Here is a 25,959-nt window from a genome sequence, read left to right as displayed (position 1 = left end):
AGACTGTCATAGTCTTTCTGTTGTTCACTTGAGTGTGGCAGACTTTCATCGTCTGCTGCTGGTTTCTCAGAGGAGGTTGCTAGACCCTCATGGTCTTGTTCATGCAAGGACTGCGCTCTGGAGTCTTGCGTTCCTTCCATCGTGGAGTCCGTCCACGAGCTCGCTGTGGAGGCTTGTGTCACTGGAGTCACTTCTGGTTCATGCAAGGACTGCGCTCTGGAGTCTTGCGTTGCTTCTTTTGTGGAGTCTGTCCACGAGCTCGCTGTGGAGGCTTGTGTCACTGGAGTCACTTCTGGTTCATGCAAGGACTGCGCTCTGGAGTCTTGCGTTGCTTATTTCGTGGAGTCTGTCCATGAGCTCACTGTGGAGGCTTGTGTCACTGGAGTCACTTTCTGTGTGGAGACGTGCAGTTGTCTCGCTGTGGAGTCTTTCATCGCTTTCTGTGTGGAGATGGGACCCTTTGTGGTGCGTGGACCACACTCTGTGTGGCAGCAGGCCGCTCTCTGTGGGCTTGTACCGCTCTCTGTTTCTTGGCGTCAGGCCGCAACATAATCCTGCACTCACGAGTCGGGATATCATATATGCTGGGCTGAAGATTCCCAATCCGAAGAATTCATCGTCGGGGTCTTCAATGTACAACACTGGCATTGGGCTCGCGATGTCCAAAGAAGATATCAAGGTCTGAGTCGTAGTCTTCAAGGACTGTATTATCTTCTAGGGCGGTGCTAACTGCTTGGTGCAGGGTTCTGCGGAGGTTACTTTCAGCTACTGGTCAAAGATCAAGCATTATGCTGTCGTTCCAGGTGAAAGAATCTTTTTTGAGGCTTTGAAATTTTTTTTCTTGTTTTGGGACATGTCCCCTTTAAGTGGGCATGGTCCCGGGCCTCTGATGTCATGACGCTTGTGACGTAGAGCGTAGGAATGGATTGCGCATGCGCAGATCGCTGTTCCTTTACTTTGCGCCCTTCTGTCAACTGCGCATGTGCGGCACCTTTTTCAAGATGGCCGGCAATCAAAATTGTCGTTCGTTGGTCTCCTACCTCGGCCTCGTGGTTAGTATAGGCACCTCTTTTACCGTTTTTTGTTGTTTTCCTCGCAGTATTGTTCGAACTTGTCCAGGACTGCCTGAAAGTCACTCTTGTCTTGCCCTTTGGAGAACTTGAATGTTTTGAAGATTTCTTCTGCACTTGCACCTGCAATTGTGAGCAGAAGCTCTGTCTTTTCAGCATCGGCCACGTCTTGTCGGGCGGCTGCTTCCAGGAAGATCTCAAAACTTTGTCTGAATGCATGCCAGTTTGCACTGAGATTGCCGTGGCACCTGAGCCGCTGTGGAACCGGAATCTCGAACATCTTGCCTGGGTGCTGCTGCTGGTTGTCACGGTTTGCTGAGTTGAAACTATATGGATTTAAACAGTCACTCACTGATACCATGTTTTGTTATTCTCTTGAAGTAGCATAAGCTGCTTCCTTGATGTGAACTCTGACAAAGGAAGGTTCAGACTTGGAGATAGCTTTAACACCTTTATTACTGTTAACGATTCTCCTACTTGGATTCGACTCTCCTGTTAATCCTGCTACAGCTACTCAGACTAACTAACCAGTCTGCTACAATCCACGAGGTGGGTGTGATGTGTTTCAATCAACCCTGTCTGTACTCACAAAGTGTCTCCACTGGAAAGAGGAAGATCATGTGTGCTGTGTCCTTATATATGGGTAGCCCCCTTGTGGTAGTGTCACCTCTGGGTGTGTCTTGAATGCCCATTGGTCGTGTCCTATCTTACTGGCCTATTGGTTGAATGTCTGTGTGTCATGCCTCTGGTGCTCCCTCTAGTGTATAGCTAGGTGTAGTGTATGTACATTAACCCCTTTGTATTTACAGTGATGCATATCACCACAGGTGGGGGGAAGATTGAAACTGCTGGACAAAATGCCGCCCCGGTCTGCGAGGAGCCTTTCTTGCTGGCAAGTTTCAGCTCCTCAGCAGGAAATCTCTCTAACTGCGGCCTCAGAAGGTAGAAACACCCCAAGGCCAAAGAAATGGCAAAGTGCCGTTGGATAGCGGGATGTTTCTCGGCAGTGCAGCCGCTGGGAAACACCCGCTGCGGACAATGGCATTCGGACACCAACCCGTGACGTTAGCCACTGTGGAGATGGCCGCAGCCCTGCAAGATACCCTGTGGCCGCTTGAACGGTGGCTGCTCAGAGAGGAGGGGGAGGGGAAGCTACAGCAGAGGACCGGGCTGCAGAGGGGCAGGTGGATGTCGCACAGGCTGGAGGGCCGCCACCCGACAGGCCGAGGAGGAGGTGCCATGGAGGCGCCGCATGAGACCCCGCCTGCACCAGCGCCGCATGTCATTCGAGGGCCTGCCGGACTGGGCATGCCGACAGAGACTGCGGATGAGATGAGGGACTGTGCGACCCATCTTCCAGGTGATGGCACACCTGGCACCGCAGGGGTATGGGGGACGACACCCGCCGAGGCGGGCCAGTACTTCCAGTTCCAGGTGGACCGAACCCACCAGGATCCCCGGGCAGCGGGGTTCACTGCCATCGCCGGGATGCCCCGGGTGCAGGGGGTGATCAATGTAATGCATGCCACCCTATGGACACCGGCGGATAACAGGCCGTTCTGGACCAACCGAAAGGGGTTTCACTCCATAACCATACAGCTGGTCTGCGATCAACAGCTGCACATCATGCACGTCTGCACCCGATACTCGGGCAGTGTACATGACTCATTCATCCTGGCACACTCGGTGATCCCCGGCATATTCGAGGAGCACCTCGCCCGGCTGTGGGGTTGGCTGTAGGGCGACAGGGGTTAACAGCTGCGGTCGTGGCTGATGACACCTATCCGGATGACACAGACCGACGTGGAGACCTGATTCAATGACACCCATACAGTGAGTATGGTCGTGGTGTGTGGTCGAGCGGTGCTTCGGCAGCCTCAAGATGTGCTTCAGGTGCCTGGACCGCTCTGGAGGGGCCCTCCAGTATGAGTCTGAGAGGGTCGCCCACATCGTGGTGGCCTGCTGCATCCTCCACAATATAGCACAGCAGAGGGGTGATGTGCTGGAGGAGGAGGATGAGGAGGAATGGCAGTCCACCCACGTGGCCTGCACTGGTCCCCCCACTCCCCCGGCCAGCACTGACCAACCCACTCCTGCATACCGCAGACAGAGCATCGAGGCCGATTTCAATGGTGTTAACAGGTGTTTATTGTGCAGAGATATATACAGTCTGTGCCCCAGCCCCTTTAACTCAACTGTGAAGAAAGGTTGAGGGAGCTAGGGCTTTTCTCACTGGAGTGAAGAAGGAAGAGAGGTGACTTGATAGAGGTGTACAAGGTGATGAGAGGCATGGATAGAGTGGATAGCCAGAGACTTTTCCCCAGGACGGAAATGGCTGTCATGAGGGGATATCATTTTAAGGTGATTGGAGGAAGGTATAGGGGAGATGTCAGAGGTCGGTTCTTTACACAGAGAGTGGTGGGTGCATGGAATGCATTGCCAGCAGAGGTGGTGGAGTCAGACTCATTAGGGACATTTAAGCGACTCTTGGACAGGCACATGGACAGCAGTAAATTGAAGGGGTGTCGGTTAGGTTGATCTTAGATTACGATAAATGGGCGGCACAACATTGTGGGCCGAAGGGCCTGTACTGTGCTGTACTGTTCTATGTTCTATGTACCCTGCACCCGTGCCAACCTAACTGGTGTCTAACTTTCTGGTCTTATGGGCCCTAACACTACACCTAGGTCGTTCCCCAGATGGTACTGCAGGGCTGGAGGCGGCCTGCTGTGACTCCTGCTCTGCGACAAGGGTCCCCGTTGGCACACGTCTCCTGGCGCGACCCGGCCTGGATGGGCCTGGCCGCTGCTCGGGCATCCCAGATGCACCAGGGACAGGAGGGGGGAGTCCGAGCTTTGGTGTTCCGGCACCTCCCCTGCAGGAATCACTGGCACGGGCCCCATCAGCCCCTCCTCCCTCGGGGTGCCCAATGGCCCCTGGGCTACTCCATGGGTGAACGGAGCCATCCCCTGAGGTCCCCCCCCCCCCCGCCTCCCCATCTGGCCCTGCCAGTCCTGGAGGTCCGCCCTGGTCTCGACCAGGGTCTGCACGTTCACGATGATGGAGCACAGAGAGTGGACCATCTCCGCCTGGGACTGTGCCACATCACGCTGCGACTGTACCTCCAGCCTGAGGGTCTGTGCCACATCAGCCAGTGACTGGGCCACCTCCCTCTGGGACTGGGCCAACTCCCTCTGGGACTGGGCCAACTCCCTCTGGGACTGCAACATCTCCCTCTGGGATTGGGCCAACTCCCTCTGTGTCTGTGCAATGCTGGCCAGTGCCTGGGCAATACCACCGATATTCGCAGCCAGGGCCTGTTGTGACTGGGCCATGCTGAGGAGCGCGCTACAATTTCCAGGTGGCTCTCGGACATGGCTGTCCTGGGCTTCGGCCCCCACCTGCACAGAATGCCCCAGGCCATGGACACCCTGATCCATAGCCAGCACTGTCACCCCCATTGCCTCCACCGCGGACGCCACCCATGCGGTGTTGGCCTGGGTGGCACGCATGACCGGCACCACCTCCTGCTCCTGCACCCGGATGGACCCCTCCACCTGCATCTACAGGTGCTGGATCCCTGCCGTCATCTCCTCCTGTTGTCTCTGACTGCATCTGCACTGTGGCTGGGACTGGATGTTCCAGGAGCCCGGGACCTATCTTGATGGCAGCTGGTTTCCTGGGGCTGGCCTGCCCTGCGACCGTCTGGCCCCTCAGCAGCTACTACCTGTACCTGTTGTACCAGATGCAGTGTGTGGTGCGTACCAGGTATGTCCCAGGAGCCTCTTCACTAAGGGTGAAGAGGGTGACGGCGGTGAGGGGGTGTGGGCTGAGAGATGTGCCGGTTCAGGGGGGTGCGGGTTAGGGGGGTGAGGGGAGTGTCGGATGAGGGGTAGAGGGGATGAGGGTGGTGAGGGGGGTTGAGGGGGTTGTGGGGTGGGGTGGTGGTGTCCACACATGTGTCATGGGGATCCGCAACTAAGTGGGGTCTCACTTGCTCGCCCGCCGCTGTCCTCCACCTCGGTGACCTCCCTTTCCTCCGGGCCGCCGACCACGTCCAGTGCCCTCTGCTCGGGCATGGTGATGGGCCACAGGTCTGGTGGTCCCCTCCGGTCTTCTCCCGCTCCCGGCGGTTGTGCGTATCTTCTCCTGGTGGGCAGGGGGGAACACAAACAATGAAACCGTTAGACGTTCGGACGCAAGCAGCCCAGGGATTGGGTAGATGGTGGCCTCAGTGGCCAGGGTAGCCGGCCATTGCGGCTGGCATGGGAGCTGGCATGTGGGGGTTCGGCCATCCCCAAGAGGGGGAGGGGCCGGTATACGGATGGGGAGGATGGCGGGGTTAGTGCCAGGGGCACAGCGCTGCCTACTCACCCCGGTCGCTCTGAGAAGGTTGTGCAGTTTCTTCCGGCACTGCATGCCAGTCTGGACGACATTGCCCACGGCGCCACTGACCGCCTCTGCCACCTGTGCCCAGGCACAGCGAACGGCGGTGCCTGGCGGGCTTCCTCCTGGGCCAGGGTACAGGGTCAACCGCCTCTCCTCCACGGTGTCCAGGAGGGTCTGCAGCTCAGTGTCCCTGAACCATGTCACTGCTCTCCTTCCAGCCATCTTGTTGGCTGGGACGGTGCATTCATGGGGAAGGATTCCGTTTAAGTGCAGCTGCGGCACGTGAGCCTCATGTGCACCAATCACAGACCCGGTGAATCCGGCACCGTTTTGCATGGAACAGGTTGTGTTCCACGTGGCGATGGTGTTAACCCATTCAGAGTTGCTGAATTGGTGCAGCTGTTATGCCTTTTTTCCTGTTGTAAAACACCACTGTTCCCACACCGGCGTCAGCACTCAACCTAAAAATTGGAGAATCCAGCCCATGGGGCGCGATTCTCCACCCCCCCCCCCCCCCCCACCGGGTCGGAGAATCGCCGGGGGCTGGCGTGAATCCCGCCCCCGGCGTGTCCCGAATTCTCCGCCACCAGAGATTCGGTGGGGGGGGGGGAGGGGGGAGAATGGCGCCGTGCCGGTCGGCGGACGGGACTCGCGCCACGCCAGTCGGCGGGCCCACCCCTGGCGATTCTCCGGCTCGCAATGGGCCGAAGTCCCGCCGCTGTCAGCCCTCTCCAGCCAGCGTGGATTAAACCATCTTTTGAACGGCGGGACAAGGCGGCGCAGGCAGGCTCCAGGGTCCTGGGGGGGGGGGGGGGGGGGGGGGCGCGGGGCGACCTGGCCCGGAAAGGGGGGGGGGGGCCCACGGTGGCCTGGCCCATGATCGGGGCCCACCGATCCGTGGGCGGGCCTGTGCCGTGGGGGCATTCTTTATCTTCCGCCTTCGCCATGGTCTTCACTATGGCGGAGGCGGAAGAGACCCCCTCCCCTGCGCATGCGTCACCCGGCGAAGACCTTTTGGCGCCGGATGGCGTGGCGCCAAAGGTCTTTCCCGCCAGCCGGCGGAGCGGAAACTACTCCGGCGTGGGCCTCGCCCCTCAAGGTGAGGACTTGGCCCCTAAAGGTGCTGGAGAATTCCGCACCTTTGGGGCGGCCCGACGCCGGAGTGGTTCCCGTCACTCCATTACGCCGGAACCCCCCGCCCGGCCGGGTAGGGGAGAATCCCGCCCATGCTTCTGGCAACTGGACCTACAGATTTTCACAAAGAGATAATTAATAGAAATGAAACAACACATTTCTTGAGAGTGCACACACTAAACTCCAGCTTCATCGCAGAAACTGAGACAGAGAGTCTGCTCAGCCAGAGAGTAGGTGGCATGAGAAGCCCAAGAAATTGGAGCGGAACAGAATAAATTCCAATATCAGACTCACAGATTTTTTGAGATGTGATTGAAGTATGCCTTAACTTGTATGCGATACATCAGGGTGGCGATACTTTCTATAGCACAGTGCCTTCAATTTGTAGATGATTATGGGTAAATCTGGCATGCTCATCCACACTTCAGGTTGAGGGGATTTTAAAAAAATATATAAATTTAGAGTCGCCAATTCTTTTTTTTCCAATTAAGGGGCAATTTAGCGTGACCAATCCACCTACCCTGCACATCTTTTTGGGTTGTAGAGGTGAGACCCACACAGACATGTGGAAAATGTTTAAACTCCACAGCAACAGTGACGCGGGGGTCAGGTTTGAACCCCGGACCTCAGCACCGTGAGGCAGCAGTGCTACCACCGTGCCACCCAGGTTGAGGTGGATTTTAAGGATCACACGAAGGATGACCTTCTAGTCCATGCAATGCTTGGCCCATGATTTTTCAATGTTATTGTTCACTACAATTCAGAGACCATATCAACCCTTGTTTGAAGGAAACACTTTTAACTAAAATATAATTAAGCAATCGCTGAATAAATTTGACAATTTGTTATTTCCCTCGCTTTCTTCTTTCTCCTGCCACAATTACTCAAACTGGGGCACAACTTTCTAGGTCACTGTCCCGATACCTGTTAGTGTCTGAGCAATTCAACCATGGCCCGGTGAGCCTAATCCAGCTCTCATCCACATCCATACATATGCACCTTCCAGGAGATGGGGGAAGTAGTCATTGGAAACAATCAAACAAAAGAAACATGGATGTTTCTCATCTTTAGTTCAGCCAAATCACAGGTGAAGCCAATCATAGTGCTCCCGTTGCTACTAAGATCATCCATCTTGAGCCATGTATAAGCTTACCCAGCTGCCAGAAGAATTCTTATTGTGAACGTTCATTTCTTAGTCAATTTGGTGCAAGGAAAAGTTGTGAAAACCAAGATCCAAAATAGTTTAAAATATGTTATCGTCACACACTTACTGAGGCAGAGTTTTTCAGGAGCTTTGTCATCATTTTCTTGTAATTATTACTATTGTAACCGACTCCAAGTTCAAAAACACTTGGGAAGCTAGTTGCTAATTTAAAGTCAACCCTTTTAGTCTCAGATTCAAATCGGCTGTGTGTAAAATTTGAATATGATTCATGCTCAGACAAGGAGAGTTCAAATTTTCCTTTAGTCTGAAATGAAAAGAATACATTATTAGGAAATGAATTATTTTGAAATGATTATTGTACATAAAAGATATAGAAACAGATACATATATCACTCACAAACTAATGATTTGGATAATACTGAACCAGTCAAAGTATTTGAATAATAGCCATAAAGCGTCCCATTCAGCTCCCATACAATGAAATACTTTTATGATTCCTGAGTGCGTAAAGATAACTTTAGAAATTCTTTATGACTTGTTACAGGCACAATTTATATGATGTTGCATAGAAATCTGTGTGTTTTCACTCTTTTAATATCAGTTAGTTTAAAAATATATAATGATTGCTTCATGGAAAATAAAATCCCCTATCAAGGTTTCCCTCCATGATGTAAATCAATCTCTGCAGCATTAGCAGTTTCCTTGACATTTGTAGTGATTTCTTCATTAACCAGGGTGCTTTAATATTTTAGTATTTTTGTCAAATATTCACGAAATACATTGCTGATGCAATCCTGTACGAAAACTGAATAAATATTTGAAGCAAATGAAGATATATTGGACACCATAGAATCACAGATCACTGAAAGAGACCATTTGGCCCATCGAGCCTGTGTTGGTTCTTTCAAACAACAATCCACTTAGTCGCATGTATCCTTCGCTGCACTCCCTTACTTTTTCCCATATCGCTGCATGTTTTTGCCTTTAAATTTTTAATCCAATTACCTTTTGGAGCCTACTATTGAATCTGTGTTCCCCACCCTATACCAGGCAGTCCATTTCAAATCCAAGCTATTAGTTGAGTAAGGAATTTCCTCATGTGATTTCTGTGTCTGTTGGCAATCAACTTAAGTCTGTACCATCCGTTTATCGACCTTACAGCCATTGGAAAAAAGTTTATCTTTATTCTATCTAAACTCTTCATGATATTAAACACCTCTGTCAAATTTCCTTTTAGTCAGTGTGCTTTAATCATAGAATCCTAGAATTCGCAGTGCAGAAAAAGGCCATTCGGCCCATTGAGTCTCCACCGGTCCTTGGAAAGAGCACCCTACTTAAACTCACGTCTCCACCCTATCCCTGTAACCCAGTAACCCCACCTAACCTTTTAGATACTAAGGGGCAATTTAACATAACTAACCTGCACATCTTTGGACTGTGGGACGAAACCGGAGCACCCGGAAGAAACCCGTGCTACCACGGGGAGAAAGTGCGAACTCCACACAGACAGTCATCCAAAGCCGGAATTGAACCGGGGAATCTGGAGCTGTGAGGCAACAGTGCTAACCACTGTGCCACTGTGCCGCCTTACGGGAGAACAACACAGTTTTCCCAGCCTATCCATGCAACTGGAAAATCTCATTACCGGAATCATTCTAGCAAATATGCCAATAGAATTTGGGATTAGTAGAGAGTCATCACAAATATGATCATCCAAATGACCTCATGTGAAGCTGTGGTTGCGAGGTTCTGTTTTAAAATAGTGAAACAGGTGGAAAGTTTGGACAAGTCTCCGGATACAATTAAAAGTGGCAGATTTTAAAAGAAATTCATTTTTACAGGATATGGGCTTCGCTGGCTAGGACAGCATTGTTATCAATCGCTATTGGCCGTAAGGTGGTGGTGGTTAGCTGCCTTCTTGAACCGCTGTATTCCATGTTGTGTAGGTACACCTACTGTGCTATTAGGGAGGGAGTTCCAGCATTTTGACCCAGTGACAGTGAAGGAACGGCGAGATATTTCTGTGGTAGTACCAGGTATTGCGGTACCTAAGAGGCTGATGACCATTGGTTAAACCCAGGAGATTACCATTGGCTGTTGATACGTGGCTCCGCCCTGACAGGTGGAGTATAAGAAATGGTGCTGTCCCAGCAGCCTTCACTTTCTGTACTGAAGCTGCTGGGGAACAAGTTCTAGTAGATTAAAGCCTTTAGCTATGAAATCACTTTGTCTTGAGTGTAATTGATCGCGCATCAATTTAATCTACTAGACTGAAGCTGGAAGGATGGATCTCCGAATCATCCGGAGTGCCTTCAACTCAGCCCCCACGCGGAGAACTCGGCTGCAATATTTAAACACTGGCTGGCGTGCTTCAAAGGCTACCTCGAGACGGCCGGAGGCATCCCCTCAGAAGGACAGAAAATGCACATCTTGCGCTCAAGGGTCAGCCCTGGGATCTACCCCCTTATCGAGGAGGCAGAGGACTATGATGCCGCGATCGAACTGCTAAAAGGACATTATATCCGTCCTGTAAATTAGGTCTACGCACGTCACCTGCTTGCAACTAGACGACAAAGCCCCGGGGAATCGTTGGAGGATTTCTACTGGGCGCTACTGGTGCTGGGCCGAAACTGTGGCTGCCCGCAGGTTTCGGGGAGCGAGCACACGGATCTTTTAATCAGGGATGCTTTCATTGCAGGTATGAGCTCCTCAGATATCCTCCGAAGACTCCTAGAAAAGGACACACTGGGACTCAGAGAGGCACGGGCCCTGGCAGGGTCCATGGACGTAGCCTACCAAAACGCGCAGTCCTATGTGCCCGACCGCGCAGCGGTCCCCTGGACTGCGTGGCATCCCGCAGCGGCAGCCCCACAGACCTTCCCCCTGACCCCGCAGGCCTGTGCTACGAGACGGCCCGCTAACGCCGCCGGGCCCCGCTGTTTCTTCTGCAGGCAGGCAATTATCCCCGCCCACGCTGACCGGCCCGCACCGCCGCCTGCGAAGGGTGCGGCAAGAAGGGTCATTTTGTGGGGGTCTGCCAGGCCCGCGCCGTGGCCGCGGTCTCCAGCAACTCCGGACCGCTGCGGCAACCCCCCCTTCAGGCCCCGACCGGCCAGCGCTCACCGCCACCCCCCTATCCCACGCCGTGGCCGCGGTCTCCAGCGACTCCAGACTGCCGCGGCAAACCCCCCTTCAGGCCCCGACCGGCCATTCCTCACCGCCACCCCCCTATCCTAGGGCCACGTGCGACCCACTGGCGCGGCCATCTTTCCCCCCGGACACCACGCTGGACAGGTGGGCGCCGCCATTTTGCCCATCGCCGCCGCCATCTTGTTCATCCCCGGACACCATGTGTGACCCATGGGTGACGCCATCTTGGATGGGGCCCCAGGCCCCCAGCACAGCCGACTACACGGTGCCCAATCAGAACTCGCAACTGCTTCATCTGGCCTCGGTGACACTGGACCAAAGTCGACCTCGGACACTTGCAACAGCTACAACGACGGTCTTCATCAACGGCCACGAGACGTCTTGCCTGATTGACTCTGGGAGCACGGAAAGCTTTGTTCACCCCGACACGGTAAGGCGCTGTTCACTTGTAACTCACCCTGTAAACCAAAGGATCTCCCTAGCCTCCGGGTCACACTCAGTGGAGATAAAGGGGTTCTGCCTAGCAACCCTCACTATCCAAGGCAGGAAGTGGAACAATTTCCGCCTGTATGTCCTGCCGCACCTCTGCGCAGTTACCCTCCTGGGGCTGGACTTCCAATGCCATTTGCAAAGCCTGACCTTTAAATTCGGCGGCCGTATACCTCCCCTTACTGTCTGTGGCCTCGCGACCCTTAAGGTCGACCCGCCTTCCCTGTTTGTGAACCTCACCCCGGATTGCAAACCCATCGCCACCAGGAGCAGGCGGTACATTGCCCAGGACCAGACCTTCATCAGGTCAGAGGTCCAAAGGCTGCTGGGGGAAGGGGTCATCGAAGCGAGCAACAGTCCCTGGAGAGCTCAAGTAGGGGTGGTAAAGACCGGGGAGAAACATAGGATGGTCATTGACTACAGCCAGACCATCAACCTCTTCCCCGTATAGCCGACCTGGTAAACAGGATCGCACAATACAAGGTCTTCTCCACGGTGAATCTCAAGTTCGCCTACCACCAGCTACCCCTCCGTAATAGTGACCGCAAGTACACTGCCTTCGAAGCAGATGGGCGGCTCTATCAATTTTTAAGAGTTCCTTTTGGTGTCACTAATGGGGTCTCGGTCTTCCAGCGAGAGATGGACCGAATGGTTGACCGGTACGGCTTACGCGCAACGTTCCCGTATCTGGATAACGTCACCATCTGCGGCCATGACCAACAGGACCACGACACCAACCTCTGCAAATTCCTCCAGACCGCGCAAATCCTTAACCTGACATACAATAAGGATAAATGCGTATTTAGCACCAACCGTCTAGCCATTCTAGGCTACGTAGTGCGAAATGGAGTTATCGGCCCCGACCCTGAGCGCATGCGCCCCCTTATGGAGTTCCCCCTCCCTCACTGTCCCAAGGCCCTGAAGCGCTGCCTTGGGTTTTTCAGCTATTACGCACAGTGGGTCCCCAACTACGTAGACAAAGCCCGACCCCTAATCCAGTTCACAACCTTTCCCCTGTCGACGGGGGCCCGCCAGGCCTTCAGCCGCATCAAAGCAGACATTGCAAAGGCCACAATGCGTGCCATCGACGAGTCCCTCCCCTTCCAGGTTGAGAGCGATGCATGTGACGTAGCTCTGGCGGCCACCCTCAACCAAGCGGGCAGGCCCGTGGCCTTCTTCTCCCGTACCCTCCATGCTTCCGAAATTCGCCATTCCTCGGTCGAAAAAGAGGCACAAGCCATAGTAGAAGCTGTGAGACATTGGAGGCATTACCTGGCCGGCAGGAGATTCACTCTCCTCACGGCCCCAATGGTCGGTTGCCTTCATGTTCGATAATGCACAGCGGGCCAAGATAAAAAATGACAAGATCTTGCGGTGGAGGATAGAACTCTCCACCTTCAACTACGAGATCTTGTACTGTCCGGGGAAGCTAAACGAGCCTCCTGATGCCTTGTCCCGCGGCACTTGTGCCACTGCACAAGTGGACCGCCTCCGAGCCCTCCACAAGGACCTCTGCCACCCGGGGGTCACTCATTTCTTCCACTTCATCAAGACCAGCAACCTGCCCTACTCCATTGAGGAGGTCAGGACAGTCACCAGGGACTGCCAAACCTGCGCGGAGTGCAAACCGCAGTTCTACCGGCCAGAGAGGGTGCACCTGATAAAGGCTTCCCGTCCCTTTGAACGCCTCAGCATGGATTTCAAAGGCCCCCTCCCCTCCACCGACCGCAACATGTATTTCCTGAACGTGATTGACGAGTACTCCCGGTTCCCATTCGCCACCCCCTGCCCAGACATGACCACAACCACCGTCATCAAGGCCCTCCAGGGTATCTTTGCACTGTTCGGTTTCCCCGCGTCCATACACAGTGATAGGAGTTCCTCCTTTATGTTTTCCCCAGGAAGTCCTCCTTCGGGACCTCGCTCCCAACCTGGCTCGCGACACCCGGACCCATCCTGCTTCGGAAGCACGTGCGGGCCCGTTGATTTGAAGGGTCCACCTGCTGCACACTAACCCCCAATACGCCTACGTGGCGTTCCCTGACGGCCGGCAAGATACAGTCTCCCTTTGGGACCTGGCGCCCGCCGGAACCCCACGCGCACCCGAACCATTACCCTCACCCTCCACCCCCCCGCCCCCCTCCCCACAGCACCTCACTGGAGGGTCAGTACTCCCGCCGCTCCTGCCTAGGCCCGCCCACCCATCGACGCCCCCTACAGGCGCCCACCCCCCCTGTGTCAACCTTTTGCCCCAACAGCGCCGCCTAGGGGTGACGAAGCTGCCAGGGAGGCTGAAACCACGCTCCCAGAGTCGCATCTCCCGGGACCCCCACCAGAATCACCACCGAAGCCCAGATGATCCAGAAGGACGACCAGGCCACCCGATCGACTGATTGCTTCTGGAGCTGTGAGGCAACAGTGCTAACCACTGTGCCACTGTGCCGCCTTACGGGAGAACAACACAGTTTTCCCAGCCTATCCATGCAACTGGAAAATCTCATTACCGGAATCATTCTAGCAAATATGCCAATAGAATTTGGGATTAGTAGAGAGTCATCACAAATATGATCATCCAAATGACCTCATGTGAAGCTGTGGTTGCGAGGTTCTGTTTTAAAATAGTGAAACAGGTGGAAAGTTTGGACAAGTCTCCGGATACAATTAAAAGTGGCAGATTTTAAAAGAAATTCATTTTTACAGGATATGGGCTTCGCTGGCTAGGACAGCATTGTTATCAATCGCTATTGGCCGTAAGGTGGTGGTGGTTAGCTGCCTTCTTGAACCGCTGTATTCCATGTTGTGTAGGTACACCTACTGTGCTATTAGGGAGGGAGTTCCAGCATTTTGACCCAGTGACAGTGAAGGAGATTACCATTGGCTGTTGATACGTGGCTCCGCCCTGACAGGTGGAGTATAAGAAACGGTGCCGTCCCAGCAGCCTTCACTTTCTGTACCGAAGCTGCTGGGGACAAGTTTGAGTAGATTAAAGCCTTCAGTTATGAAATCACTTTGTCTTGAGTGTAATTGATCGTGCATCAATTTCCAAGTCAGGATCGTGTGTGGCTTGGGAGGGAACTTCCAGATGGTTGTGTTCCCATCTATCTGCTGCCCTTGTCCTTATAGATGGTAATGGTAAGGGCAGCACGGTGGCGCAGTGGGTTAGCCCTGCTGCCTCACGGCGCCGATGTCCCAGGTTCGATCCCGGCTCTGGGTCACTGTCTGTGTGGAGTTTGCACATTCTCCCCATGTTTGCATGGGTTTCGCCCCCACACCCCAACGATGTGCACAGTAGGTAGACTGGCCATGCTAAAGTGCCCCTTAATTGGAAAAAAGGAATTGGGTACTCTAAATTTGAAAAAAAAAACAAATAGATGGTAGTGGTAGTGGGTTTGGAAGGTGTTGCTTCAGGAGCATTGGTGAGTTCCTCCTGTACATCTGATAGATGCTACTGTGTATTGGTGGTGGAGGGAGTGAATGTTTGTGAAAGGCGTAACAATCAAGTTTGTCCTAGATGGTGTCTAGCTTCTTGAGTATTGTTGGATCTGCACTCATCCAGGCAAGTGGGGAGTATTCCAGCACACTGCTGACCTTTGCCTGTAGGTGGTCGACGGGCTGGAATACAAGACCAGGGATGTACTTCTGAGGCTGTATAAGGCTCTGGTCAGACCACATTTGGAGTATTGTGAGCAGTTCTGGGCCCCATGTCTAAGGAAGGATGTGTTGGCCTTGGAAAGGGTCCAGAGGAGCTTCACAAGAATGAACCCTGGAATGAAGAACTTGTCGTATGAGGAACGGCTGAGGACTCTGGGTCTGTACTCGTTGGAGTTTAGAAGGATGAGGGGGGATCTTATTGAAACTTACAGGATACTGCGAGGCCTGGATAGAGTGGACGTGGAGAGGATATTTCCACTTGTAGGAAAAACTAAACCAATGGACACCATCTCAGACTAAAGTGACGATCCTTTAAAACTGAGATGAGGGGGAGTTTCTTCAGCCAGAGGGTGGTGAATCTGTGGAACTCTTTACCGCAGAAGGCTGTGGAGACCAAATCATTGAGTGTCTTTAAGACAGAGTTAGATAGGTTCTTGATTAATAACGGGATTAGGGGTTATGGGGAGAAGGCAGGAGAATGGGGATGTGAAAATATCAGCCATGATTGAATGGCGGAGCAGACTCGATGGGCCGAGTGGCCTAATTCTGCTCCTATGTCTTATGGTCTTATGGGCTTTGGGCAGACAGGAGGTGTGTTACTTGCCCTAAGATTCCTAGCCTCTGACGTGCTCTTGTAGCTACAGTATTTATATGGCTAGTCCAGTTCCGTTCCTGGTCAATAGTAACCCCCAGGCTGTTGATTGTGGGGGATTCAGCGATGGTAATGCTATTGACTATCAAAACGCGATCGTTTGATTCTCTCTTATAGGAGATGGTCACTACCTGGCACTTGCGTGGGCTAGCAGCTGCGCAGCGTAAAGCCCCCGGCTTAATCTGCAGATATGGCCAGAGAATGGCCGGGTGCATAACCGCGCATATTGCATGGCGTCAGCCTGTGATGGCCGCGCCGTGCAACATGGCGCCGACCGTGCACGGAGCCGGCCTGCTAAAAATGACCCCCCTGTAACCAGCCTCACCACCACCAGACCACCCCCCACCAATCCCCCCGGTCCCTGCTGAAGCCCCCCCTGCCAGCGGAACGACTCTCCCCCCCCCCCCCCCCCCCCCCCCCCGACTATGACAGCGCTGGACTCAGTCTGTAGCTGCCATGTGACGTCCCCGAATGGGGTGAGCACACGCAAGCGACGCCATCGGGGACTCGGCCCATCGGGGGCGGACCATCAGGCGAGGGCCTCAGGTTATGTCCTGAGGCCATCCATGTGGTGTGCAGCATACTCTCCGAGAATGCTGTCTTTGAGGGGGCAGAGCATCGCAAAAACTGCACCGCCCCTGATTCCGTAAGCGGGGATTCTTCGGCCGATTGCCGAACGTGATTTTGACGTCGGCGATCGGAGAATCTAGCCCAATGAGTGTGTGGCAATAGACTAGGGACAGTATTCTCCGTTAGCCGATGGCAAAATCGGGAGATACGATTCGGTAGAGAATAGCTTCCGACGCCAAAATTGCGGCAGCCACCAAATCGTGATTCTCTGTCACATCGTAAAAGGCGTCAGTGCTTTCACTCCGCAAGTACAGTAGACACCGTTTGCATATACCACTCCGGTATTCTCTGGGCCTCTGCGAATCTCCGCCTCCGATGGGCCAAGTTCCCAACGGCGTGTTTCATTTTTGCTTTTAAAAAACGCAAAACCAGCGTGGTGCTGCTGAGGGAGATAGAGTGGGGGTACGGAAAGTGTCCAACATGGCCATAGTTGTGCCGCTGGCCGGGGGATTCGACCAGGGCTGGGGGGAGTAGTGGGGGGTGGCCAGGAGGTGGGTTGTGGGGCCAAGGTAGACGGACACGGAGCACCATTCCTGTAGTCGGCAAGGCAGCCATGCAACTGCACACACTGCTAACAGCTCACTTTGAACCTAGTGTCAAGGGCTATTTGGTGCCCCCAGGCCACCCTCCTGGGTGCCCTCTGGCCCCAGACATCCCATCAGCTGTATGGGCACGCTCCAGCACAACCAGTACCATATTTTTGGCTGGCATAGGTGTGTGTAGGGAGTGTAATGTGTGTGTGCAGCTGCAGCTTTTCAGTCTCTCGAGTGTCGAACACGGACCCGGCATGTCCTGCACTATTTTGCAGTGGAATCGAGTGTGTTCCATGCGGTACCAGGGCTAGTCCCTCAATGGTAGCAGAGTCGGTCCATTGTGTGGCGGCGGTTTTTGTAAAATTCCACGGATTCTCCGTTGGCCTCAACACTGAGGTTGGGATTTGACGTTGCCCCGCGCCAATATCATAATCGGCGATTGGGTGGAGAATCGACTCTGATGTCCAAATTGGGGCAGACGCTGGTTTGGCACCGGGTAGCCATACTTCACCCCCTTGGAAATAGTGTAATCACGTTGCGCGCCTCACGCCGTTGCAATGGCATTGGTGCATCATCGACCGGCCCTCCCACGATGCTCCGCCCCCGATCGGCGCGGGAAACGTGTGGTCTCAGCCATGTGGGAAACTGGTGTGGAGCTGCGGACTGTGTCCAGTGCTCCTGGCCCGGGTAGTATCCGTGCGGGCTGGGATGACTGGTGGGTTGGCCAGGGGGTGGGCTGTGGGGTCCCTGATGTCGGGTTGGGTCCGTGCACGACCATGTTGTACGGTGTGACCGCTGCAGGTCGTCAGTCTTGCGCATGCGTGGCCAGGGACCCAGACATTCTCTAGCTGTTTTCGGCACGGGAGCCGGGAGTTTCACCCGCCGCTACTGCTAGTCCCTCACCGGTCCTGGAATCGGTGAGGGTTTCACACAGAATCATTGGTCGTAAAAGACCACACATGCTCCCTTGTGTCAATACTTAGTCGCTGAAATGGAGAATCAAACCTTTAGTCTCAGAAACAGAGAATCCCACCCTGGAAGTTTATTTAATAAACCATTCCATGGTTTAATATTCTGATAAGGAAGTAGAACATTTAGGCTGGTGTATAGTTTATCAACAGATTTAACAGCTCTGAGCATGAACAACCAATAACAGACTAATACAAACAATGAGGTCCCCTAAAGTAAGCTTAAAGGTTGAGGATGGTGTGCAAGGGACGTATGAAATAAATCAAGGGAGAGTTTGTTTGATCCAGGACAGAAGGTACTTGCAAAACTATAGTGTGCCACGGAATATGGGGCACAAAGCACTGAAAAGAGGAGAAGGAAAATAAGAAAAAAGCTATTTATCCATGTCAGCCATCCTGCTTGACTTGGACCAGAACTCACTACTCACTACTTCTCACAGATGTATGTGTCTGTTGAATAACTAATGTGTTATAACCATCTTAAATTCAATGGGCTGGATTCCCCTTTCGCCGAATCCTCCATTTCGCCAGCAGCGCACACACGCCCATAGATTTCCCACGGCGTGTGTGTGCCTAGAGTGGGAAAACCCATTGGCCGACAGCTGCGATTCGCCGAACCAGGAAACGGGTCCAGTGGGATGGAGAATGCCACCCAACATACCCACTCTACTGGTTGCATTCAATCCTGGATTTGGTAGGTAATTGATAACCGCAATAAATTGTGCTTAAATTAAAGTATCAATATATTGACAATCTTAAAAACTAATCAATGTCCTTTTCAGTTCAGGCCTGTGCCAACACCTTAACGACTAAAAAGCAAGCAGGTGAGGTGGTAGGGGCTGTCAGTGAAGCAGCAGGACGTAAGGCTGGATCCTCCATCGGCCGATACCAGTATCGAGGTCCACGATGTGGCAGAGAATCGTGAAATTGGAATCGGTGCACGGCTTCGGCAGGCTTTGGTCCGAACGTGATGCTCCAACCGCCCGCTGGTGGCCGGATCGAGGACCACGACCCCGCGCCAGCGAGAACATGCAAATTAATGCAAATTGGTCTTAATGACTCATTTGCATCTAGTTAGTGGGCCAGGCACCCTATGCTTTGGCTCTCCGTGATTCTCCGGCCCCCGGGGGTCACTTGTGGTCTCTACCAGCGTGGCTCTGGCATGGTAGACCTTGCAGTAGGCCAAGGCGGAAACCCGGAAAGGGTATTGCCCCCAAAGTCCATCCAAGGGCCACCCTCCCTGCCCACAATGCACCACCTGTCCACCCCTCTTCTACCAGATACCCCCAAGCCGCTCCCCCAGGGACCCCTTCATTAAGGAGCCCCCCCAGGGACCCCTGTAATAGTGAGACCCCCCCCCCAGGGACACCTCCAATAGGGAGACCCCCAGGAACCCCATGACTGTTACAGGGGTCCCTGGGGGACCTCTTGACTAAAAGGACCCCCCTCCATAGACTCCACAGCCCAGAAAAGAGACTCCTGTCTAGAAGCTGGAGAGCAGTCCAGACAGATGCAGTGAAAGGATTTACAGTTGTAACACCTATCTGGAAACTCCATATGCCCACTTCCTCAAAGGAAAATAGCTGTGACCTGTGTTTTAATCCCGCAGATCCATTAGCTGCAAGCCATTAATAACCTTTTAGTAGTGGCCTGTGAGTGACAGCTTCCACAAACCAGATGCAGCCTTGATCCATTCATCTCCATTTATGGATCAGTGACTCTAAGTGGTGAAATCCCAATGTTTACAAACACTGACCACATCAAAAAGAGGTAAGTGCATTGCAATCACATGCTTGAGTTATTGGAATGCACTTAATTCTTAGAATGCACTTACCTATCTTTGATGTGGTCAATGTTGTAAACATTGGGGCTTCACCACTTAGAGTGGTTGATCCATGGGGGGCGATGAATCAGTCAAAGCTGCAGATGGTGTATGGAACCTTTCAATTAAAACCCACTACTAGAATATGAATGGCTTGCAGCTATAGGATCTGAGGTGTCTAGGCGTAGTTCACAGATGTTCTCCTTCCAGGAATGGACAAGTGGAACATCAAGCTAAGTGTTACAGCTGTAATTTTTTGCACTGACCCTGTCTGGGCTGCTCTCTAGCTTCCAACCAGGAATCTCTTTTCTGGGAGGTTGGGGGTGTGTGGGGGTCTGGTCAGAGGGGTTGTCACTTCAGCCAGGACATGCCTGTGGGGGGTCCTTTCAGTCAGGGAGTCCCTGTGGGTCCTTTTAGTCAAGGGGCCCCAATCGGGTTTCCCTTTAGGCAGAAGGTCCCTGTGAGGGTCTCCCTATTACAGTGGTCCTTGGGGGGGGGGGGTCTCCCTATTACAGGGATGCCTGGGGGACCCTTTAAATCAGGGGGTCCCTGTCGGGGATCCCTTTAATCAGGGGGACACTGTGGGGGTTCTATTTAGACAGGTGGATCCTGGGGGTTCTCCCTATTGCAGGGTTCCCTGGGGGTCTCCATATTACAGGGGTCCCTGGGGGGGGGGATCTCCCTATTACAGTGGTCCTGGGGGCAGGGTGGGTCACCGCCGTACTTAGGGGCGAGAGACCCGGTGGAAATCTGGAGGTGGGGGATTGTTTTACAGTGTGGGAGTGGGATGGGCGACTACTTTGCAGTGCAAAGAGAGGTGCCGGCCACGGGACCTTGCTATTGGGCCACCCACTCAAAATGGCATCCCAATAGTAGGATTCCATTGGGAATCGCTCGGATTTCACACCATGTATAAATTTGCACATCAAGGGATGGGGAATTGCATCCCACTTTGCATTTGCAGGGGATTATAAAATAGCTGCAATTCCCCTCCGGCGGGAGAACACGGGCTGGATTCTCTGATTTTGAAGCTGTGTCCGGAGCATGTGTCCAGTCTTACGACCAAAAATTCGGCGCCGCCCCTGCACTGATGCTCCACCAGGTGGAGGGCTAACAGCTGTGCCATATAAAGACCCAACTTTACCTGCAGATATGGACGGACAATTGCCGGGTTTGTGGCTGCGCATGCGCATGGTGGCGACCTGCAGCTGTCGCGCCGTACAACATGGCACCGGCCATACGCGGACCCGGACTGACACCCGCGGAGCATCCTAAAGACAGCACCATCCCAGATTTTGGCATAAAAACGTGTTCTCCGGCCAATTGCTGAACGTAATTTCGGCAATCGGAGAATCAAGCCCCATAGCTCCCAAACTGGGAATCCGCCCTTAGTGCCATGTCAACGTAAAGAGCACACCAAGCAGTAAAGAGTTCAAATTAAAATTTTAAGGTTTAATAACTCCTCCAAAAATGAAGGAAACTGGAATCTTATGCCCTCTCCCATGGCATGTTTGGTGGCGTGGGGAACATTTAGTCAGGCAGAATGATGATGGGTGAAGGCCACACTACCTTTCTGCCTTTACCCCGATGAAGGTCGCAGGGTTGGACAGGGTTGTTGGGGGAGAGGATGATGCCCGATTAGCCAGATTGAATTCTTTATGGAGCTGTTATAATTTATGAATAAAGGTGACTCCAGAGACTAAGTCTGCCTGGACTTTGTCGTGTTAAGCACTCTGCGATAACACGGGCTGCAACTGGATGCAGCTTTAACTGAAAGATACTCCAGACCTTGAAGTGAGTTCAATCTGATTTATTGAACCTGTCACACAATTAGCTCAGTTCTCTGTGAGTTCGACTCTCTGCTAACCTAAGTGTGCTTACTCTGTCTGACTGAACCAGACTCGCTCTTAGCCACGTGCTGGAGGTGTTATGTGATATATACACCCTGACTCACTCTGTAGATGTCCCCAGTGGAAAGAGGCAGAGTGTGAGTGCCTCATGCCTTTTATAGTGGGAAACAACCCCCAAGTGTTCTGCCTACTGATTGGTTATTTCCTGCTCTCTGTGTTCATTAGCTGCCTGCCTGTACCTCATTATGTGCATGTCTGCATATCATGACAGACTTCAGAAAGCCTTTCGTTACAGTATCGCAGGTTTACAGGCTGTCCCCAAGATAGAAAATCATGGGTTAGGTAGACAGTTGTTGTAGTAGATTTTTAGTTGGCTATGTCAATAGAGACAGTCAATTTGAGCATGGAGCTGCATGACATATGGATTGCAGCAACTTACTGTCACCTTGCAAAAAGCAATTATGGATGGGCAATAAATGTGTGGTAGTATGAATTGGGGGTCATGTGGGACTGGAAGCCCTAATGTCATTGGCTGACAGATCCCGGGTCCTGGTTGGCCGTTGACCTCATACTCCGTCCTGAAGGCGAAGTATAAGAAGCCGGTGCCTTCCCCCGCAGGCCAGTTTACTATCGGGCTGCTGGGGAACAGACACGCTTAATAAAGCCTCGTCGACTTCACTCTATTCGTCTCACGGAGTCTTTGTGCACCACAATTTATTAAGCGTGCCTAAAAAGGACGATGGAGCTGAGGATCATTCCAGAATGCCTGAGGATCAGCCCCCACGCAGTGAATGCGGCAGCAGCCTTCAAACACTGGCAGACTTGCTTTGAGGCCTACATCACATCGACCACAGGCCGAGTCTCAGACGAACAAAAACTGCAGGTCCTGCACTCGAGGGTGAGCACGGAGATTTTCACCCTCATTGAAGACACCCATGATTTCCAGACGGCGCTCACAGCACTGAGAAGTCTCTACGTTCGCCCAGTTAACCAAATCTACGCTCGCTACCAGCTCGCGACGAGACGGCAAGCTCCCGGAGAATCGATGGACGAGTTCTACGCCGCGCTGCTGATTTTGGGAAGAGCCTGCAGCTGCCCGTCGGTGAATGCAAATGAACATACGGACATGTTAATGCGCGATGCTTTTGTGGCAGGTATGCAATCCTCCCAAATCCGCCAAAGACTTCTAGAAAAAGAGTCGCTAGGAATCTCAGAGGCACGGGCCCTGGCAGCCTCGCTGGACATAGCCGCGCGTAATACCCGCGCCTACGGCCCCGACCGCGCGGCAGGCCATTGGGCCCCGTACGTACCCGCCGCGGCAAACCCGCTACCACCCCCCCCGGACACCCCACAGGCTTGCGCAGTCCAAACGCCGAGTCGCACCGGGGGCGCCCGCTGTTATTTCTGCGGCCAGGCGAAGCACCCCCGACAACGCTGTCCGGCCCGCGCAGCCATCTGCAAAAGCTGCGGGAAAAAGGGCCACTATGCGGTGGTGTGCCGGTCCCGCGTGGTCGCCGCCGTGCCGGGAGAACAGGGAGCCCTACAGGCAGTCTATGCCTCCCAACCCCCCCAGCACGCCATGTGCGACCCGCAGGCGCCGCCATTTTGGGTCCCGACCACCGCGGTCCCGGGAGAACTGGGAGCCCTGCACGCCGCCTACGCTCCCCAACCCCCCTCCCCGCAGTCCATGTACGACCCGCCGCCGGCGCTCCCGATTTGGGTGCCGGCCAACACTCTCCACGGAGAGGAGGGGGTTTTCCGCATCCCGAATGCCACCCTCACCCCCGTCCCGCGCCCCACGCCTGACCCGCCGGCGCCACCTACCTTGACCCCGACCACCGCTGTCCCCGGCGAGGGAGCTCCGCACGGTCCCAGCGCTCGCGGCCCCACGACTGACCCGCCGGCGCCGCCGACCTAGGCCCTCACCCCCGTCCCGCGCCCCACGCCTGACCCGCCGGCCTGGGCCCCGACCACCGCTGTCCCTGCCGAGGGAGCTCCGCGCGGTCCCAGCGCTCGCGGCCCCACGACTGACCCGCCGGCGCTGCCGACCTGGGCCCTCACCCCCGTCCCGCGCCCCACGCCTGACCCGCCGGCGCTGACGACCTGGGCCCTCACCCCCGTCCCGCGCCCCACGCCTGACCCGCCGGCGCAACTTACCTGGACCCCGATCACCGCTGTCCCCGGCGAGGGAGCTCCTCACGGTCCCAGCGCTCGCAGTACTGACCCGCCGGCCTGGGCCCCGACCACCGCTGTCCCCGGCGAGGGAGCTCCGCGCGGTCCTAGCGCCCGCGACCCTGGCACTCGCAGTCAAGGAACTCCGCGCGGTCCTAGCGCCCGCGGCCCGGGCCATTTTGTCCACCCTCGACGCCATCTTGTGACCCCTCAGCCACGGGCGATGTATGGGGGTGGCCATTTTGTCCATCCCCGACGCCATCTTGGACGGCAACAACGGACCCCACCCCACTACTACAACCACGGCTCGCTTCGGTTACACTCGATCAGGCTCGGCCCCGGACTCTCCAGACGACGACGACAACGGTCTTAATTAACGGCCACGAGACGCCATGCCTAGTCGACTCCGGGAGCACGGAAAGTTTTATACATCCCGACACGGTAAGACGCTGTTCCTTAACTACCTTCCCCAGCGCACAAAAGATTTGCCTAGCTGCAGGATCCCACTCCGTACAGATCCAGGGATTCTGCATAGTTACCCTAACGGTACAGGGGAGGGAATTCAAAAACTACAAACTTAACGTCCTTCCCCAACTCTGTGCCCCCACCTTGCTGGGCTTAGATTTTCAATGTAACCTACAGAGCCTTACGTTTAAATTCGGCGGCCCCATACCCCCACTCACTATCTGCGGCCTCGCCACCCTCAAGGTGCAACCCCCGTCCTTGTTTGCGAACCTCACCCCGGATTGCAAACCCGTCGCCACTAGGAGCAGACGGTACAGCGCCCAGGACCGGACCTTCATTCGCTCCGAAGTCCAGCGGCTACTAAAGGAGGGCATAATCCAGGCCAGCAATAGTCCCTGGAGAGCACAGGTGGTAGTAGTGAAGACAGGGGAGAAACAAAGGATGGTCATTGACTATAGCCAGACCATCAACAGGTACACACAACTAGACGCGTACCCTCTCCCCCGCATATCCAACATGGTCAATCGGATTGCCCAGTATAAAGTCTTCTCCACCGTGGACCTCAAGTCCGCCTACCATCAGCTCCCCATCCGCCCAAGTGACCGCAAGTACACAGCCTTCGAGGCAGACAGGCGGTTATACCATTTCCTACGGGTCCCTTTTGGCGTCACAAACGGCGTCTCGGTCTTCCAACGGGAAATGGACCGAATGGTTGATCAACATGGGTTACCGGCCACGTTCCCGTACCTCGACAATGTAACCATCTGCGGCCACGATCAGCAGGACCACGGCGCCAACCTCCAAAAATTCCTCCAGACTGCCAAAGCCTTGAACCTCACGTACAACGAGGACAAGTGCGTTTTTAGCACCGATCGGCTAGCCATTCTGGGCTACATAGTGCGCAATGGGATAATAGGCCCCGACCCCGAACGTATGCGCGCACTCATGGAATTTCCCCTCCCGCACTGCCCAAAAGCCCTGAAACGCTGCCTGGGGTTCTTTTCATACTACGCCCAGTGGGTCCCCCAGTACGCAGACAAGGCCCGCCCCCTAATACAGACCACGACTTTCCCGCTGTCGACAGAGGTTTGCCAGGCTTTCAGCCGCATCAAAGCGGACATCGCAAAGGCCACGATGCGCGCCATCGACGAGTCCCTCCCCTTCCAGGTCGAGAGCGACGCCTCTGACGTAGCTCTAGCGGCTACCCTTAACCAAGCGGGCAGACCCATGGCCTTCTTCTCCCGAACCCTCCATGCCTCAGAAATCCGCCACTCCTCAGTGGAAAAGGAAGCCCAAGCCATAGTGGAAGCTGTGCGACATTGGAGGCATTACCTAGCCGGCAGGAGATTCACTCTCCTCACTGACCAACGGTCGGTAGCCTTCATGTTCGATAATGCACAGCGGGGCAAGATCAAGAACGACAAGATCTTGCGGTGGAGGATCGAACTCTCCACCTTCAACTATGAGATCTTGTACCGGCCCGGAAAGCTGAACGAGCCGTCCGATGCCCTATCCCGCGGGACATGAGCCAACGCACAAATTGACCGCCTCCAAGCCCTCCACGAGGACCTCTGCCACCCGGGGGTCATTCGGTTTTACCACTTCATCAAGTCCCGCAATCTCCCATACTCCTTAGAGGAGGTCCGTACAGTCACAAGAGACTGCCACATCTGCGCAGAATGCAAACCGCATTTTTTCAGGCCAGATGGAGCGCACCTGATTAAGGCTTCCCGCCCCTTTGAACGCCTCAGTCTCGAATTCAAAGGGCCCCTCCCCTCCACCGACCGCAACGCGTATTTCCTTAATGTAGTGGACGAAT

At 54.3% G+C, this 25,959-nt stretch overlaps 1 protein-coding gene across 1 annotated transcript in view; it reads right to left on the bottom strand.

Annotated features, from left to right (window-relative positions):
• dab1a (DAB adaptor protein 1a) overlaps positions 1-25,959 on the bottom strand; it is a 747,664-nt gene that overhangs the window by 38,686 nt on the left and 683,019 nt on the right. Inside the window, exon 20 of the mRNA XM_072512896.1 lies at positions 7,865-8,062. Coding sequence (XP_072368997.1) covers positions 7,865-8,062 — 198 coding nt within the window. The remainder of the gene's footprint in view (positions 1-7,864; positions 8,063-25,959) is intronic.

The sequence above is a fragment of the Scyliorhinus torazame genome, chromosome 7 (genome assembly GCF_047496885.1).
Source record: "Scyliorhinus torazame isolate Kashiwa2021f chromosome 7, sScyTor2.1, whole genome shotgun sequence".
In the NCBI taxonomy this organism is placed as follows: domain Eukaryota; kingdom Metazoa; phylum Chordata; class Chondrichthyes; order Carcharhiniformes; family Scyliorhinidae; genus Scyliorhinus; species Scyliorhinus torazame.
The sequence above is the reverse complement of the archived record's forward strand: the minus strand, read 5'-3'. Positions and strand labels throughout refer to the sequence as shown.